Source organism: Dipodomys spectabilis, unplaced genomic scaffold (assembly GCF_019054845.1).
Source record: "Dipodomys spectabilis isolate Male_0828 unplaced genomic scaffold, ASM1905484v1 ptg000094l, whole genome shotgun sequence".
NCBI classification, from domain to species: Eukaryota; Metazoa; Chordata; class Mammalia; order Rodentia; family Heteromyidae; genus Dipodomys; species Dipodomys spectabilis.
Genome location: NW_024870771.1, coordinates 228,574 through 245,501, shown reverse-complemented (window position 1 = coordinate 245,501; position 16,928 = coordinate 228,574). Strand labels below are relative to the sequence as shown.

At 37.7% G+C, this 16,928-nt stretch overlaps 1 protein-coding gene and 1 pseudogene across 1 annotated transcript in view; one reads left to right on the top strand and one right to left on the bottom strand.

The window, feature by feature from the left end:
* Positions 1-10,323: 10,323 nt before the first annotated feature.
* Naalad2 (N-acetylated alpha-linked acidic dipeptidase 2) overlaps positions 10,324-16,928 on the bottom strand; it is a 43,924-nt gene continuing 37,319 nt past the window's right edge. Inside the window, exons 19-20 of the mRNA XM_042685272.1 lie at positions 15,427-15,519; positions 10,324-10,560 (exon numbers count right to left, since the gene is read on the bottom strand). Of these exons, the coding sequence (XP_042541206.1) occupies positions 10,371-10,560; positions 15,427-15,519 (283 nt within the window). The 3' untranslated portion in view covers positions 10,324-10,370. The remainder of the gene's footprint in view (positions 10,561-15,426; positions 15,520-16,928) is intronic.
* LOC122112456 lies at positions 12,610-13,162 on the top strand (annotated as a pseudogene).

Here is a 16,928-nt window from a genome sequence, read left to right as displayed (position 1 = left end):
AATAACTTTGCAAAAGAAAAAAAAAAAGTTTTCTTAAAACCATGTTTTTATTGACTGCTCATTAATGTTTTTTGTTAGCTAGTTTGGTAGGCCACCCTTTAGGACAAGTAAAATGAAACTTGCCAGCTTTAAACATTTGATGTTCTTGGAAGATTGTGTATTAAATACCTTAATTTGTCATTGTTTATCCACTAAACAGATAAATTGCTCAAATAGATTTAAATATTTTTGTTATTTAAAGTAAGCAAAGAAAAAGGAAACCTTTCCAAGCTTAATTCCCTTAATATCTTAATGAAAGCATTACATAAGGATATAATTGTTTCATTTTTGTATGCTTAGTTTGTTACTGTTTATATTCCTTTGCCAACTGCATTTAACCTTGACTGTTTTGGTCAGCTGTTCTCTTTTTCTAGCATAGTACTTGATGTATTGGTTGGCTGTTGGAAATGTTACACATGCAGCAATATGGGCTAGGTTCAAGCCTAAAGAATTTAAATAACTGAGCATAATGCTTGTGACCCCAGTGAGGCGGATTCTCTTACATAACAAATGAAGAAACTATGGCACTTGCCCAGAGTCAAAAGAGGTTGAGTTAGAGAGTAAATACTCTGATTCAGGCAACTTGACTTACTCTGTACCCTTAACCACTATTCTATACTGCTTTTGCTTGTCAACTTAAAGTATAGACTTCACAACCCATTGGCATGTAACATAGGAAACTAACAACTGATAATCAGGAACAATTTTTTTGTTAGCTGTATTTCATTAGAGAATAAATCTATTAAATTCCTGTCATTGTGTCTGGGTGGTTTTAAATAGCCTGCTAAAAACCCATCATATGATTTGACCAATTTTAGGGTATGCAATTTCTCTAAAGACCCTCCAGAGAGCTCTAATAATCTTCAATGCAGAAAAAAAATCATGAAAATTTCCATGTCCATTTTGATAGTGATGTATATTTTGTAGAAAACAAATCATAACTGATAAAACCTCTACTGAAATAGCATCTCACGTGTCTCTGTTTCCTCTGTTAATGTGAGACCTACTTTAAATAAGTACATATTTTCAGATACTTGGAACCTTAAGTTCCTAGTGTTGAAATAATGATGAACAAGATTGTAAACCCAGGAATAAGCCATGGATCATTTGAATTTTTTCTAAGCGAGCACAGTGCCTTTCCAGCATATGGTTTCTATACCAGCTGGGTCATTGGCAATGGAAATCTGTTAGAATTGCTATTTGTGGATCCCAAACTGCTAAATAAGGACAGGGAAATGGGTTCTAACTATTTGTAATTTTGAAATGCTTTGGATATACAGTACATTTTTAATTTTTAAGAGTTTATTGCAGTATAGTAAGTATACAATATATACCATATTTGAGTGATAAGTTTTACCATCTTTTTTACTTCATTTATGTTTTGTGATTTCTGTACTCTAACAGTCATTTTGAAATTTATTGTGGCTTGCTTTGCCTAATAACTAATGCTACTTTGAGAAAGGAGAGCCAGGAGTGATTCCTTTTTTTTTAATTCCTCTTCTCTGTACCAGAGTGAATTTTCTTTCTCTTTCCCTATCTTACCCTCTTTCCTCATATTGTTCTTCTTAGTGTCCAATGATCACTATTCCATTCTTTGGCAAGGTTGGCAGAACCTTGTAAAGAACAGGCAAATATGAACATGTCTGGCATCTTTCATTTAACATGTTATATAGTAAACTTGAAAAGCTATTTAACACCATGGTCTGAATAGATTTTCATTGCTTTTCATTGGTTCCATTTCTTTTAGCAGTAATTGTAATTGCATTTGAACTCAGGGCTTTGTGCTTGCTCTTAGATCAAGTTCTTTTCAGTAAACTTTTATTTAGGATAGTTTGGAATTGATCGAAATATGTTACCTCACGAAGATTCTATACGTACCACAATCACTTTCCACTAACTTTCTGAACTTTTCATAATTTTAGGTGACTTGCAGTATTCTGAGAGAAATAGTATATTTGTTTCTGTTTTCTTATATTCCTTTTCATTGTGAGTTTCTTGGTCTCAGAGCCCTTAGATGTACTTTGTGGAATAGTGGCTGGGTGTTGAGGAGAAAGTCCCTCAGTTGGAATTTGCCTAGTATGGTGCCATTCTCATCCAGTCATATCATTGGTTCATACTGTTAAGCTTTTGAAGGAAGTATTTGTCAGATTTTTTTATTGTGTGTTTTTTTTTTTGGTTGTTGTTTTTAAGTAAAATTTTCCTATGTCCCATTTCTGTTCTTTGGAAGGAAGTCCCAAAATATAGCAGTCTTAATGCCTCTCAATTTATGAAGTCATTTCCATCAAGAAGATGGACAATATATAAAATTACTTGGACAATTTCAGCAAAGACATTGCATAAATTACTGAAGATTATTATGTCCTTTCACTTGGTTCTCATTTTCCTATGACATAGATGTTTCATTGTCAAAGTTTTCTTTTGTTAGTGTGGGAAGTTTCTTTTGTGTTTGCTTTTTGATATTTTGGGTTGTTTGTTTTGTTTGTGGAGCCCGGAGTTGAATTCTGGGCCAAGGTGCTGTCTCTAAGCTGCTTTTGCTTAAGGATAGCAATCTACCACTTAAGCCACAGCTCCACTTTCAGCTTTTTTCTGAGTAGTTTATTAGAGAGAAGAGTCCCAGACTTTCTTGCCAGGGCTGCCTTCAAACTGGTATCCTCAGATATCAGCCCTCTGAGTAGTTAGGATTCTAGTTATGAGCCACCACTGCCTAGCTAGCATTTATTTTTTAACAATTAACTTACTTTCTGGTATTTGAGATGTTTTGAATCTTATAATCCACCATTTATCTGAGGATCAAGATTTTTGTACTGAAAAGTGGTATTAAGAGACCAGGATCTGAGTTTTAGGTAAGTTTGAACTGTACTCCTAGGTATTCAGTTGACATCAAGGAAGTGTGTTTGTGTGTGTAAACATTTCTCAATAAATTCATTATTATATAGGACATATCCAACCCCCTCGCTTCTGCAACTTACTGCTACAGTGCAAAGCCAGGCTCCCAGGATTTTCTGTCCCATCTGCACAGTGGTTACCCAGGTAAGAATTCTTAACCTAGGCCCCCACACAGATCAGCTTTACCAGTACAGCATAGTGCTTGTGTATACATGTGCTTTAGTTTAAAACTTCTCTTTCCACTTTTAGTTTTTATTTATTTTTGCCAGTCATGGGGCCTGAACTCTGGGCCTGGGTGCTGTCCCTCAGCTCTTCAGCTCAAGGCTAGCACTCTACCACTGGAGCCACAGCTTTTTCTGCTCATGTGGTGCTGAGGAATTGAACCGAGGGCCTCATGCATGCAAGGCAAGCACTCTACCACTGAGCCACCTTCCCAGCCCCTCCACTTTTATATACTGGTAATAGTTTGCATTTTTTTTTTTTTTTTGCCAGTCATGGGCCTTGAACTCTGGGCCTGGGTGCTGTCTCTCAGCTCTTCAGCTCAAGGCTAGCACTCTACCACTTGAGCCACAGCACCACTTCTGGCTTTTTTCTGCTTATGTGGTGCTGAGGAATCGAACCCAGGGCCTCATGCATGCAAGGCAAGCGCTCTACCACTGAGCCACCTTCCCAGCCCTAGTTTGCATTTTAGAAAGGCCACTTTGATAGAAAGGGATATATGAAAGTGGCATAAAATTAGGTTATGGACATTGAATACAATAGATTTGTGAGATTTTCTCCATGAAATTAGTGCAACAAGGTTACTAAGATTTGAAACTTGGTTTACTGGATCTCAGGATTTGGAAATCAGACAGGCATGATGTAAATGTCATTTTAACCTTAAAAAAAGCAGAGTTCAGAACATTCTGAACTTTGTTGAGGGCATCTTATTTTTCTATCAGAAAGCAGATATAACTTGTGTATGGTGCAGGAGTTCACAAATTTGGAACTAAGTGGATCCAATAAAGGAACAGTTATACATACTGAGAATATGCCACCCAAGCCTCTGTAATGGTTCCCCCTCCCCCACCCAGGAACGGTCTTATAAGGGTAGGAAGAGGTTGGACGGACAAAATACACAATTTAAACACAAACCCTAGATTCTTTATTGATGAGAATAACTTAGTTTGCATAATACATTCTTAGCTAGAGGAAAACAGTTATCTGTTAGAATTCAAAGTTCAGTACTTACATATGATTATAATTACAATTTCTTGTAAAAGCTTAAGGCTTGTTAATGAAAAGCCAACTCCAACAACAGTTTTAACCAGAATATCTACTTTAGAAGCCAACGGGCCAATTTCCATTATTTTTTTTTTTTTTTTTCCGTCGTTGGGCTTGAACTCCGCCTAGGCGCTGTCCCTCAGCTCTCCAGCTCAAGGCCAGTGCTCTACCACTTAAGCCACAGCGCCACTTCTGGTTTTCTGGTAGTTTATTGGAGGTAAGAGTCTCATGGACTTTTCCTGCCCAGGCTGCCTTTGAACCACGGTCCTCAGATCTCAGCCTCCTGAGTAGATAGGATTACAGGCCTGAGCCACCAGTGCCCGGCCAGTTTCCATTCTTTAAAGGATTCTTCCAGTTCCCATTTGTCTCCCAAGTAAAACTACATTAGCGTACCGGCAGGAAAAGAGTGGTAGCGGAAAGGAATGTTTTAAACAGAGAGCCAATGATAAAATCAGAACTAGACGTTACTAGACTACTTGTCTCAACTTCGTATTTCAGAAATTCTACTTGGGATTTTAGTTTAGGAATTAGGAAATATTTGTTACAAGAATTAACTTGAAATGTAAACATGACAGCTACAAGTAGTAAATAACTTTTTTTTCAAGTAGTAAATAACTTTTCATTTACTTTTCAAATAGTTCCCATTATAATGTTATTAACACCAGTAGTGAGAAGCAACAGAGATGTGTATCAAGCACAGAAAATGCCCACGTTCCATTTTAGAATTAGGGATTTGCCTCTAAAGTCCTTAAATTCTTAATCATGACGCTAAGAACAATGAAGTTAACATGCAAACCCCAAGATGGAATTGCTACCTGCTTATTAATGTTTATTCCTGACTGAAATCCAATAACCAAATTACTATTAAAAAAAAAAAAAACACCAACACTGTATTTGATGTCGGTATAATTTGTGGAGGGGAAGGGGAAAAACAAATCGTTTAAATAGGGATACAGGTGTACCCATTGCAACAATGAGATGTACTAGTCCTTACGTGGAAAACGAACTTTACAACTTTGGTGCGGGGTGGGGGTGGGGAGAGGGGAGGATTGGGTGGGGGGGCAGGGGGAGGATAGGAAGGGATGGGAAGGGGAAACAAAGGAGGAGGCTACAATGCTTGATAAGAAATGTACTCATGATCCTGCCCATGTAATTGTAACCCCTCTGTACAGTATTTTCACAATAAAAAACAAAACACCAAAACCCATACTTTCAGTTTTTTAAGTAATCGGATGCAATGGTTACTTTAAGAACCTTTACAGGAACTAGGCACTTAGGCTATGGATACATGTACACACAAATCTAAATGGATAGTTGGATGAGAATTAGAATTGTATTCCACCCGGACAGAACTGAAGGGGGGGGGGGGAGCCTGTGGCCACAGCTTATTCAAAAGCTTTTATATTAAACTGATGGCCGTATGCTCTCTCAACCTTTAATTATAGATGAGAAGGACATCCATGCACAGAGCTGGAACTGTACTTCGGCAAGAAGTCATAAAATCATAAAAAAAATAAAAATGAGGCCAACATAGTCATGTAAAACTAGATTGTCACTTATGGAAAACTAGAGGTGTCCTCTCAGAAGATAAACTTTTCTTTCTCCTCCAGCTCTGAAGCCTTTGAAAATAAATGTTTTAAAAAAGTTCCTGAGCTTAGTAGTTTTTTTGTTGTTGTTTTGTTTTTGTGTGTCAGTTGTGGAGCCTGAATTCTGGTCCTGGGTGCTGTCCCTCAGCTCTTCAGCGCTCCACCACTTGAGCCACAGCACTACTTCTGGCTTTTTCTGTTTGTGTGATGCTGAGGAATTGAATCCAGGGCCTCATAAATGCAAGGAAAACACTCTACCACTCAGCTACCTTCCCAGCCACTGAGCTTAATATTTTAATGAAAAGCCATATTATGCTTGCTGGGAAATCTTTTTTTTTTTTTAATTGTGAAAATACTGTACAGAGTGGTTACAATTACATGGGCAAGGTAATGAGTACATTTCTTATCAATTGTTGCCTCCTTTGTTTCCCCTTCCCATCCCTTCCCATTCCCACCTTCCCCCCCACCAAAGTTGTAAAAGTTCATTTTTCCACATAATGACTTGTACATCTCATTGTTGCAATGGGTCCACCTGTATCCCTATTTAAATGATTTTTTTTTTCCCTTCCCCTCCACAAATTATACCAACATCAAATACAGGTAAAGCAGGGGTTATACCGTGGGGGAGGGACATACAAAGCAACAAAGAAATCATCTTAGAAATACCTTAGAAACAATTTAATGAAAGAAAAAAAACATTTGAATCCTTATCTTGGGGTTCATTTCCCTAACATCAGCTTATCTGACCTTTTCTGCTTGACTCAGACATATACTAGTTATTGCAAAGAAGGGAAACCATGGGACCTATGTTTCTTTGGGCCTGGCTTACTTCGCTTAATATAATTTTTTTCGGGGCTGGGAAGGTGGCTCAGTGGTAGAGCGCTTGCCTTGCATGCATGAGGACCTGGGTTTGATTCCTCAGCACCACATAAGAAAAAAGAAAAAAGCCAGAAGTGGCTCTGTGGTTCAAGTGATAGAGCGCTAGCCTTGAGCTGAAGAGCTGAGGGACAGTGTCCAGGTCCAGAGTTCAGGCCCCAGGACCTGACCTTTCCCCCCCCCCCCCCAATATAATTTTTTCCAAGTCTTTCCATTTCTTAACAAATGGGGCAATGTTTTGCTGAGAAATCTTGAGGTTAGTTGAGGTTTACATTGGAATTTTTGCTTTTAAAGGAACTTCTAAGTACAAGGTGTGAAATTTATAAATTGTGAAATTTATAAATTTGAGCTGTTTTTTATATTATTATTAATAGTAGTATTAGTATTGTCAGTTGTGTGGCTTGAACTGGGCACTGTCCCTGAGCTCTCTTCGCTCAAGGCTAGCTCTGCCACTATGATCCATAGCGCCTCTTCTGGTTTTCTGGTGGTTAACTGGAGATAACCTTTCCTGCCTGGCTGGCTTCAAACTGCGATCCTCAGATCTCAGCCTCCTGGGTAGCTAGGATTACAAGTGTGAACCACTGGCACCCAGGTAGAGCCATGTTTTTATTAGGATACAATTTAATAAGCCTCTTCAATACTGTAACTCTCCTTTTATTTTGTTTACTATCAAAAAAAAAAAAAAGGTCACTTAGATGCTTAAGATAATTGGCCATGTTTACATGGCCTCTGCTTCCAAGAAAGGTCCAAAAAAAGAAAAAAAGGAACCATTAAATAAAAAGTTGCTAAAGACAGGTCTGTAAAGAGTAGTGTAATATATTTTGGTGAATATATTGTGTAATATATTTATGGATGAGTTTTTAAAGCATTGTAGACACCAGTCTGTCTCTTAAGGGATTGGAAAGGAATTAGCCAGATAAAAAACAATGGAGGCATCCATGAAAAAAGACTAGGGTGTGAAACAGCCTGAGATGGCCTAGGCCAGGTTGAAAAACTGCTTTGCCCTTACTCTTTCTACCAAGCTCTTAAGTAAACATGTTATAGGATTAGGCTTCTGTTCTCTAGATTTGAATTATTTCATGGTAGAACATAGAGCTACCAAGGTAACCTGATTATCCCCAGTAACTTGCTTGAGTCTGTACCAGATTTGAACTTGAGCCCTTCACTTGAGTTACTGAATTCCCTCAGGAAAGAAATTTGTACTGTCAACTGTCTAGAAGGTACTATGAGAAGTACTATTGTCTAGATGTACTAAGACTTCTTAAGGTGGACATTGGTTCAATCTTTTTGTCCTAGCTATTCAGAAAGATGAGATGAGAAAAATTGCAACTGAAGGTCAGGGTGAATAAAAGTTTATAAACCCCATCTCATCAAATAAAAACCTGGCTACAGTAGTTTGCAACAGTCATCCTAGCTATGTGAGAAGCATAAAATAGGATCTACTGTTCAAAAGATAAAATGGCTGAAGGTGTGGCCCAAGTAATAGAGCAAGTGTGAGGCATGAGTTCAAATTCCAATACCACCTCTAACAGCAAATGTATCAAAAGGTATTTTAAAAGCTTCAATACCTCTAGTCCTTCTTCAATAGCTCTTTAATGTCTTTAAAAATGTTTTGCATTTGATCTACTTTTTCCTATTGGTTGTAATAAAAGCAATTGACTGCTAGTTATTAGAAGCACAAGCTCTGGTATGGAAATCCTGTTGAAAGTTTTAAGTCAGGTGTCAGTGGCTCTCACCTGTAATCTTAGCTACTCAAGAAAGTTGTATATTCATGCAAGGAAAATATGGCTCATCTGAATTTAGAATAATATTGAGGATTGGAAGAAATGGTGTTTTGTTTCCTATCTGTACTTTATCACTTTTTAAACAGTAAGTCGTGGACAATCACCATGTAAATAAGTGAAAGTGTATATAGAAATGTGTTTTATTAAAGTATTGTAACCTGGCTGTGAAGTTAACTCCCTAGGTTTGAGAACATGTTTTCACAAAACACTGATTTTATATGTTTTTAAAATATGCTTCATAAATTACATACCTTGGGGCTGAGAAGGTGGCTCAGTGGTAGAGCACTTGCCTTGCATGCATGAAACCCTGGGTTCGATTCCTCAGCACCACATAAGCAGAAAAAAAAGCCGGAAGTGGTGCTATGGCTCAAAGTGGTAGTGTGCTAGCCTTGAGCTGAAGAGCTGAGGGACAGCGCCCAGGCCGAGTTCAGGCCCCACAACCGGACCCCCCGCCCCCCCCCAAAAAATAAATTACGTACCTTATTTTTTAAAAAGCAGAATATTAGTTTATTCTTTTTAGCAGAAGAAACAAAAACAACAAATAAAACATAAATTTATCTTGATGGCTTAGTTATTGCCATACATGACACTTAGGGGGAGCCAATGAGATGCCATGTCATATTGGGGTATATAAGACATGTGTGACCGTCTTGTATTGCCTTACTTTATTAAGATGTATGGTTGGATAGTTTCTCCTTGCAATGAAATGAACTGTTATTTTAGTTAGGGTTCCAGCCTATAAATGCTCTTCCAGGTTTTTACTCAACTCTGATAACGTGTTTGACCAACCAAGCTTCTAATGCATGCTTGCATGTGTGAGTATGTGCATGTTGTGGATTGAACCCAGCGAACTTGTATATCAGGCAAGTGTTCTTATCATCCCTGATTCTCTTAATGAAGCTTTAATCATTTCTGAAAATTGTAGACACTAATATGCCTACTTTATAGAAGTTAAGTGTGGAGACTTTGGTAGTTACTTCCTCATATATCCAACTTTCATGTTTCTTTAGTAGAGATGAAATGATCAAAAATGGAGGTATTACTGATCTTTCTGATGTTTGCATCCCATAATGATTTTACAGATAACCTATTTCAGTTTCCTGAACAAATCTTTATTTTTTGTGTGTATGTGTGTGTGTGTGGGGGGGGGTATAATTCAATTAACTATACCACAATTTTCATACACTAAAATGAACCCATTTTATGTTTATAGTTCAATGAAGTATGGCTAATGTATACACCTGATGTATGGTTAAAATATACATTTAGCTCAAGACGAAATTTCCATTTATCTCTACATGTTGCCATGTGGGTCTTTAAAGTTTTACCCACCTTCCTCCAAATTGCCTAATTTCTGGTTTCAAGCTGATTTCTAAGCATAGTTTTGCATTAAGTACTTTGTGCCTAGCATTTTTTACCCCAAAACATCTGGAAATAATATCACATGTATTAACAGTTACATTTTTTGGGGGGGGGGGTCCAGTCGTGGGGCCTGAACTCTGGGCCTGGGAGCTGTCCCTCAGCTCTTCAGCTCAAGGCTAGCGCTCTACCACTTGAGCCATAGCACCACTTCCAGCTTTTTTCTTTTTGCTTATGTGGTGCTGAGGAATCGAACCCAGGGCCTCAGGCATGCAAGGCAAGCGCTCTACCACTGAACCACCTTCCCAGCCGTTCTTTCATTTTTTAAAAAATTGCTGAGTAGCATACCGCTGTCCATTCATCCACTGATGGACATTTCATTCGTCTCCATTCTCTGGACATGTATGCAAGAGTAAAAAATCTTATAGGTGAATAATGCACAAATTTAGAAACATGATGAAAAAAATCAAGGTTTTGAAATACTTTGATTCCATGAGTGGTTAGAAAAGAAGACAGATTTCATCCTCAGACTTTGTGCAACACCCTTTAATTGGTAAGCCGCTTGACCAAGATGTTTCTATAACACCTCGCTCAGTGTCCCCGCTGCTGCTTGAATTGTAAAAGCAGCAATAGAAATATGCTTCTTTACTTCTGTCCAGGCCAGATGGAGGTCTGCTCTATTTTCAATATCAAACATAGCATCATAAATTCCAGGAAATGATTCTCCATCATATTTGTTGTGGCTACTTGGAGCAAAGATGATGTGCCTACAAGGAAAACAAAACAATAAAAAATTCTGAGAAACCTTAGTTAATATGAATACATAGAAGCTTTGGGAAATTTGCAGTATGCAACATGTTTCATATTGATTTCATCAAGGAACTCCTAGAGTCAGGAAGGGAAAGAATATTTCCATGTTTCAGAATAAACTGAAGCAATACTGAACTCCTTTTTAGTCTTAATATTTGGTTACTACTTTAGTGTAGTTAAACACTGTTGTCTTTTGGGAAGTGAGTTTTAGAGTAGCCTAATTTGAAAATGCCCTCTGACCCTGGTCAGAAGACCCAGGCCCTGGTAATAGGTACATTAATAAGTGTTCAGATACAGCACAGGACATCTTATGGAAATACATTTTGTAATAGTAAATGCGGCAGGGTTAAAAAATCTCAAAGACAGGAATTGTAAAAGTAGCTGGGCACTGGCAGCATGTACCTGTTATCCTAGCTATTCAGGAGCCTAAGATCTGCCAGCCTGGGCAGTAAAGTTTGTGAGACTCTTATCTCCAATTAAGCACCAAAAAAGCCAGAAATGTAGCTGTGTTGTGGTTTAAGTGGTTGAGCGCTAGCCTTGAACACATAAGCTAAGGGACAGCAGCACCCAGGCCCTGAGTTCAAGCCCCATGACTAGCACACGCACATACACAAAGAAAACTGTAACATAAGGTATACAAATGGTATCCAGTCGATGAGGAACTAGAACTAAGCTTACATTAAAAATCTCCAAGATAGAATCTTAAAATAAGTTGTAAAATAATACATAATTCCTTCCATTCATGTAAAGGTTCCTTCCATTCATGTAAAGGAGTGTTCATATGCTTATATAAAATATGTATATACACTTTTAAACAAATACAGCATATGCACATTTACATGAACATACAAATCCTTTGGATACAGACATTTTTATATCCATGTCTATGCACATGCTAGACACTGATTTTTTTTTTTCCCTCAAGAATAGAGAAGTTGATAGTGTTTGCTGGCTTATGTTACAAACCAGGTTGTTGGAGTCCTAACCATATGGAAATTGAGTAAGTGAGCTCCAGTTAGGTATTCCTGACTGGGCAACCTGGATGACAGTGGGCAGTAATAGTCAGCCCTGGCCTTTGACAAGGACAATGGATGGGATTTGGTACTTGGGGTTCAGGTGTGAGGTCCCTGGCAGGGTAACCACGCAGGAATCAGTGCCCTATAGCAAATACCTTTTGGGACCGAAGAGGTCTCTGCCTACCAAACCCAACTAGCTATTGTTAGTTTTACTTTCTCTGTTTCCTGCCCATACTCTACTCCCAGTTGGTGTCCTGGCTTGCTGGTCTGATCATTTTTCGCCGAAGTCACTCACTGGCCTCACTGTTGACTTTTCAGGGCAGCAGCTTCTCTCCCTTTGGCACTGCCAGTTCAGCAAATACGGGCAAACTACTTGAGAGAAAGTCTATTGGATCTGATGTTACAACTCAGAAAGGCAAAAAGAAGCTATCTCCTCGCGTTCACAAAGCCAGTTGATCAGCCTGATAAGATAGAAGGGGCAGGGCAAAGTGGCCACACCAATCAGAACAGTTCCTTCATGTTTGCACCAATCATAGGACAAACCATTATGCAAATGAAGGAGTTTGATTACAGTAATCACAAGTATTCTCTTGGACCACTGTGTCATCTCTCCAACCCCAGCCCAGCTGGTATGGAAGTTAGGACAATTGGTCTTTTGTTAGGCTAAAAGCAGCTTTCAGAAGGATGCTTATAACAAAGGTGTGTCCAAAACAACACTCTAAAAATATTTAACAATGCTTCAACAATGCTTAACTCCTGTCCAATTGTACCAGAGTGGTTCCCTACTATCTACTACATCTGGTTTGATGTAGTGTGTGAGGGAATGCCTGAAGCAGAATTGTCTCTTTTTATTCTATATGCTTCTATATTATGTACTTTATAGATCTATAAGATATAGATGTTGAGTTAAAAACAAATTTAAAAGTATATAGACCAGCAGTGGGGGCGCAGCAGCTAACGGAGGGTCCGAGCCCACCGCCCAGTCCCAGCCTCCTCATTGCTCGGCCGCCCACGACTTCCTCCACCCGCCCAGCACAGCCTGCCCTTGCCTAGGACTCCTTGGGAACTTCAGGTGAATACTTCCTCTGCTGGGAAAAAGAAGAATGTGAGTAGAAATATGTTCCCCAAGTTCAAGCGCCACCTCAATGATGATGATGTTACTGGCTCTGTGAAAAGTGAAAGGAGAAATTTTTTGGAAGATGATTCAGATGAAGAAGAGGACTTTTTTCTAAGGGGACCATGTGGACCAAGATTTGGACCTAGAAATGATAAAATTAAGCATGTACATAATCAGGTGGATTAAGTTATTGATGTCATGCAAGAAAATATTACAAAGGCAATGGAAAGATGGGAGAGACTAGATGAGCTACAGGACAAATCAGAAAGCTTATCGGACAATGCAACTGCTTTTAGCAACAGATCGAAACAACTTGTAAGGTAGATGTGGTAGCAAGGCTGCAAGATAAAAGCCATCATGGCTTTGGTTTCTGTTATCCTTTTGCTAGTGATTATCATTCTTATAGTTGTGAAATACTGTACTTGATTTGATGACAGATCCTCATTAAACAAGATCAGGGACAATAATAATAATGCACAATTTAAATGAAATCTATGTATATAACTTTCCAAACTTCTTCAAGAAACTTCAAATTGGAGCATTGAGAATGTCCAATTATCTTCTTTCCTTCTAATAAAATGTCCTTTGAATTATTATGTTTAAGGCAAAAATAGCTATTTTGCTGTATTCCAAGGATCTAATTCGAAGCTAGATACTTGCCAGTTCATTGTTGGTGTATTTAGCTAAACATTGGTGACAGTATTTCATACTAGTATGTTAGTGATATAAGGACTTGAATTAGTACATTAAACTGGGGCCAGACTGGGGTCAGGAAGCCTATGTTGAGTACCAAATTATTGTGCTAAAAGCAATGCATAACTATTCCATCAGCACTTTCAAGAATATCATTCTCTTCCTATTGGAATTGCTTTGCCAGCACTTTCCACATGTGTATAGTTTTAACAAAAGCTAACTAAATATTGTAAATGTTTCTGTCTTCAGCTATAACTAAAAACATTCCAGTAAACTTATTTTTGATTGTATAAGGGAATATGTTAGTAATTATTTTGATATTTGGATTACAGAAATGGTAACTTTAAACAGTATGAAAATAGATTAGTAACTTAAACCTTGATATAATAAAATTATTGGAAAACGTAAGAAAAAGTATATGGACTAATAAGAAGTCTAAAATGTTGGTATTTCAACTTTTATGTAAATATTTAACTGATGGGTCCTATTCCATTTATCCATCAATGAATAAACATTTATAATCTATGTATAACATCAAAATAACTGGGATTAAGCTGGGTACTGGTGGCTCATGCCTGTAATCCTAGCTACTCAGGAAGTTGAGATCTGAGGATCCTACCCAGGCAGGAAAGTCTTTGAGACACTTATTTCAATAAATTACCTAAAAAGCTGGAAGTGGAGCTTTGGCCCAAGTGGTAAAGCACTAGACTTGAGGCAAAGAAGCTCAGGGACAGCACCTTGGCTCTCAGTTCAAGCCACAGGATTGGCAAAAAGAAAAAGAAAGCTGGCATTTACTGAGTATATTCCTCTTTGACCTAAATCTTCATCATTTCTTAAATCTAAAAATTTATGAGGTGAAAGCAATTATAATCTCTCCTTATAACCGAGCAATCTGAGGCTTAGAGAAATAATTTGCCCAGATTATACTTATTAAGTGGCAAAGATGGTCCTAACAATGTCTGCTTGAAATTATTTAAGTATGAATAGTAATCAGCATTTAAAGAATATTAACTTATAGAAATATTTTTGTATGCCGGGCGCTGGTGGCTCATGCCTGTAATCCTAGCTACTCAGGAGGCTGAGATCTGAGGATCGCGGTTCAAAGCCAGCCCGGGCAGGAGAGACTGTGAGACTCCTATCTCCAATAAACCACCAGAAAACCAGAAGTGGCACTGTAGCTCAAGTGGTAGAGTGCTCGCCTTGAGCTGAAGAGCTGAGGGACAAGCTCCACGACCGACAAAAAAAAAAAGAAATATTTTTGTATGTGTGACTAAATCACACATCTGTAAATGTGCTTCAACACAGCTGAATGCTCTGACTCTGAATACTGGAACCTTTCTAATTTCCACCTAGAAACCAGAGTTAAAAGGGATCTTGAGAAAGACAAGACTGTCCAGAGGCATAGTCAACCAGACATTGAAAAAAATGTGTGGAGACACAGATAACCAGGGTACTTTTTCAGAGGAACATGACAACTGTCTACAAATCCAAAATATAAGAAAATACAATTAAACTTACTTGATTATAGAGAACAGGACAGGGTAAGAAGGAGAATATTATAGAATAATACATCTGAGATCTTTATGGAGAGAATTTCCTAATAATTAGGAATCATTCAATAATAAGCTTCCTATACTTCTAAAATTGAAATACAGAATGAGAAGTACTATAAACCCTGTAAAAAAGTTTCATGCCAATGCATGGAGTTAAATGAGCTCTAAGATCTTTAAAATTCTAAGGCTTGAATATTTTATTCCAGAGATCTTCTTAAACTGCCATTTAACATTTGCATACAGAGCAAAGCAATAAATTATGTAAAACTAATCTTTCTTACATTCTATGTTACACTACTGAATGAATAGTCATATCTATAATCTCTTCAGTATACACATTCACCTACTCATGGCTTAAGTTTAAAAATGACTTTTGGTATGCTTCTGTTTTTTGTATTTAATGTATGTATTTTAGTCTCTTTTAGGGAATTGCAGTTTTCTTACCTGTAGAACCTCCTCCCTGGTAAGCCAAGGGGATCTATGAATGCTCTTTCCAGGAGCATCAACTGGTCATTCACAATTCTCACTGCAATGGGACTTTGACAACATGAAATTAGAACCATAATTAGAACAGTACTTTCTTACAACCATTCTTAAAACTATGACAATTTGGCAAAAGGAAATGAACCCACAGGAGTAAAGAAGAGAAACCAGAAAGGGTAATGCAGAATGTGTGGTGTGTGAATTGATCAAAGTAGTATGTGTGAGAATGTCATGAAACTAATGACTCTGTATACCTTAATAAAACAAAACAAGAAAGTGGAGCCTTTATCATCGAATGATGTTTAAAGTAATATCAAGTAAAAATAAGGCTTGGGAAAAATAAAATGAATAAGCTTTTTAACATAATTCCTATTAGAATCGTAATGCTTTACATGTTAAGCAACATATACCAGCATTTAAAATAAACAGCATCCTAACAGGATTTTATTGTTTCATTTTTGCAAAACTAGAAATTTGTCCAAAGATCGGATACTCCACTTTTCTGTAGAAAAGCCAGGTCTTCAAAGGTGGAGGCAGCAATGCTTGATAGGAAATGTACTCATTACCTTGCTCATGTAACTGTAACCCCTCTGTAGAGTCTTTTTACAATAAAAAAAAAAAAATGTACAAAAAAAGAAAAGCCAGGTCTTTTGGAAAGTAGATAGAACTATTTTGTCAAATCATTTCTGTAAGTCATACAGATTATGGTGAACCAAAGGAGTAGAATGGAAGCTGAGTAATCAAGAGTGAGTGAAGAGGTGAGAGGGAAGGGATGGTAGGGGAAAAGCAAAGGAGGAGGCAACAATGCTGGATAAGAAATGTGCTCATTACCTTGCTCATATAACTGTAACCCCTCGGTACAGTATTTTTACAACAAAAATTTAATAAAAAAAGAGTGAGTGACAGTACCAGGAATCTGTAAGAAGGAATGGCAGCTGCATACATGTGTCTACTGGGAATAGTTACAGTATCTTTGAGAGCTACATAAATTCCTTTTCCCACAATCAACAAGGGAAGGGAGGCTCCTCGAAATAAGTAATATGCTTTCTGCTTTCTGATCAAATAAAAATAAATATATTTTAGACTTTGCTTTGGAGCAATTTGTGCTTATTACATAATGGTTGGCTTTGAATATATCTTTTTTTTTTATTGTGAAAATACTGTACAGAGGGGTTACAATTGCATGGGCAAGATAATGAGTACATTTCTTACTAAGCATTGTAGCCTCCTCCTTTGTTTCCTCTTCCCATCCCTTCCCATCCTCTCCCCAACTCCCCACACAATCCTCTCCCCACCCCTCCCCCCAAATATATCTTTTAAATTAATTTCAATCTGAAAGTGGCAAGATGTTAAATGAAATTCAAACACCTATCACCAAAGGAAGTATCTGTAAACTGACCTATAGAGAACTAGACAAGGACTTAACTATATTGTATATGCACTTAAATCCATGAAGCTATAAA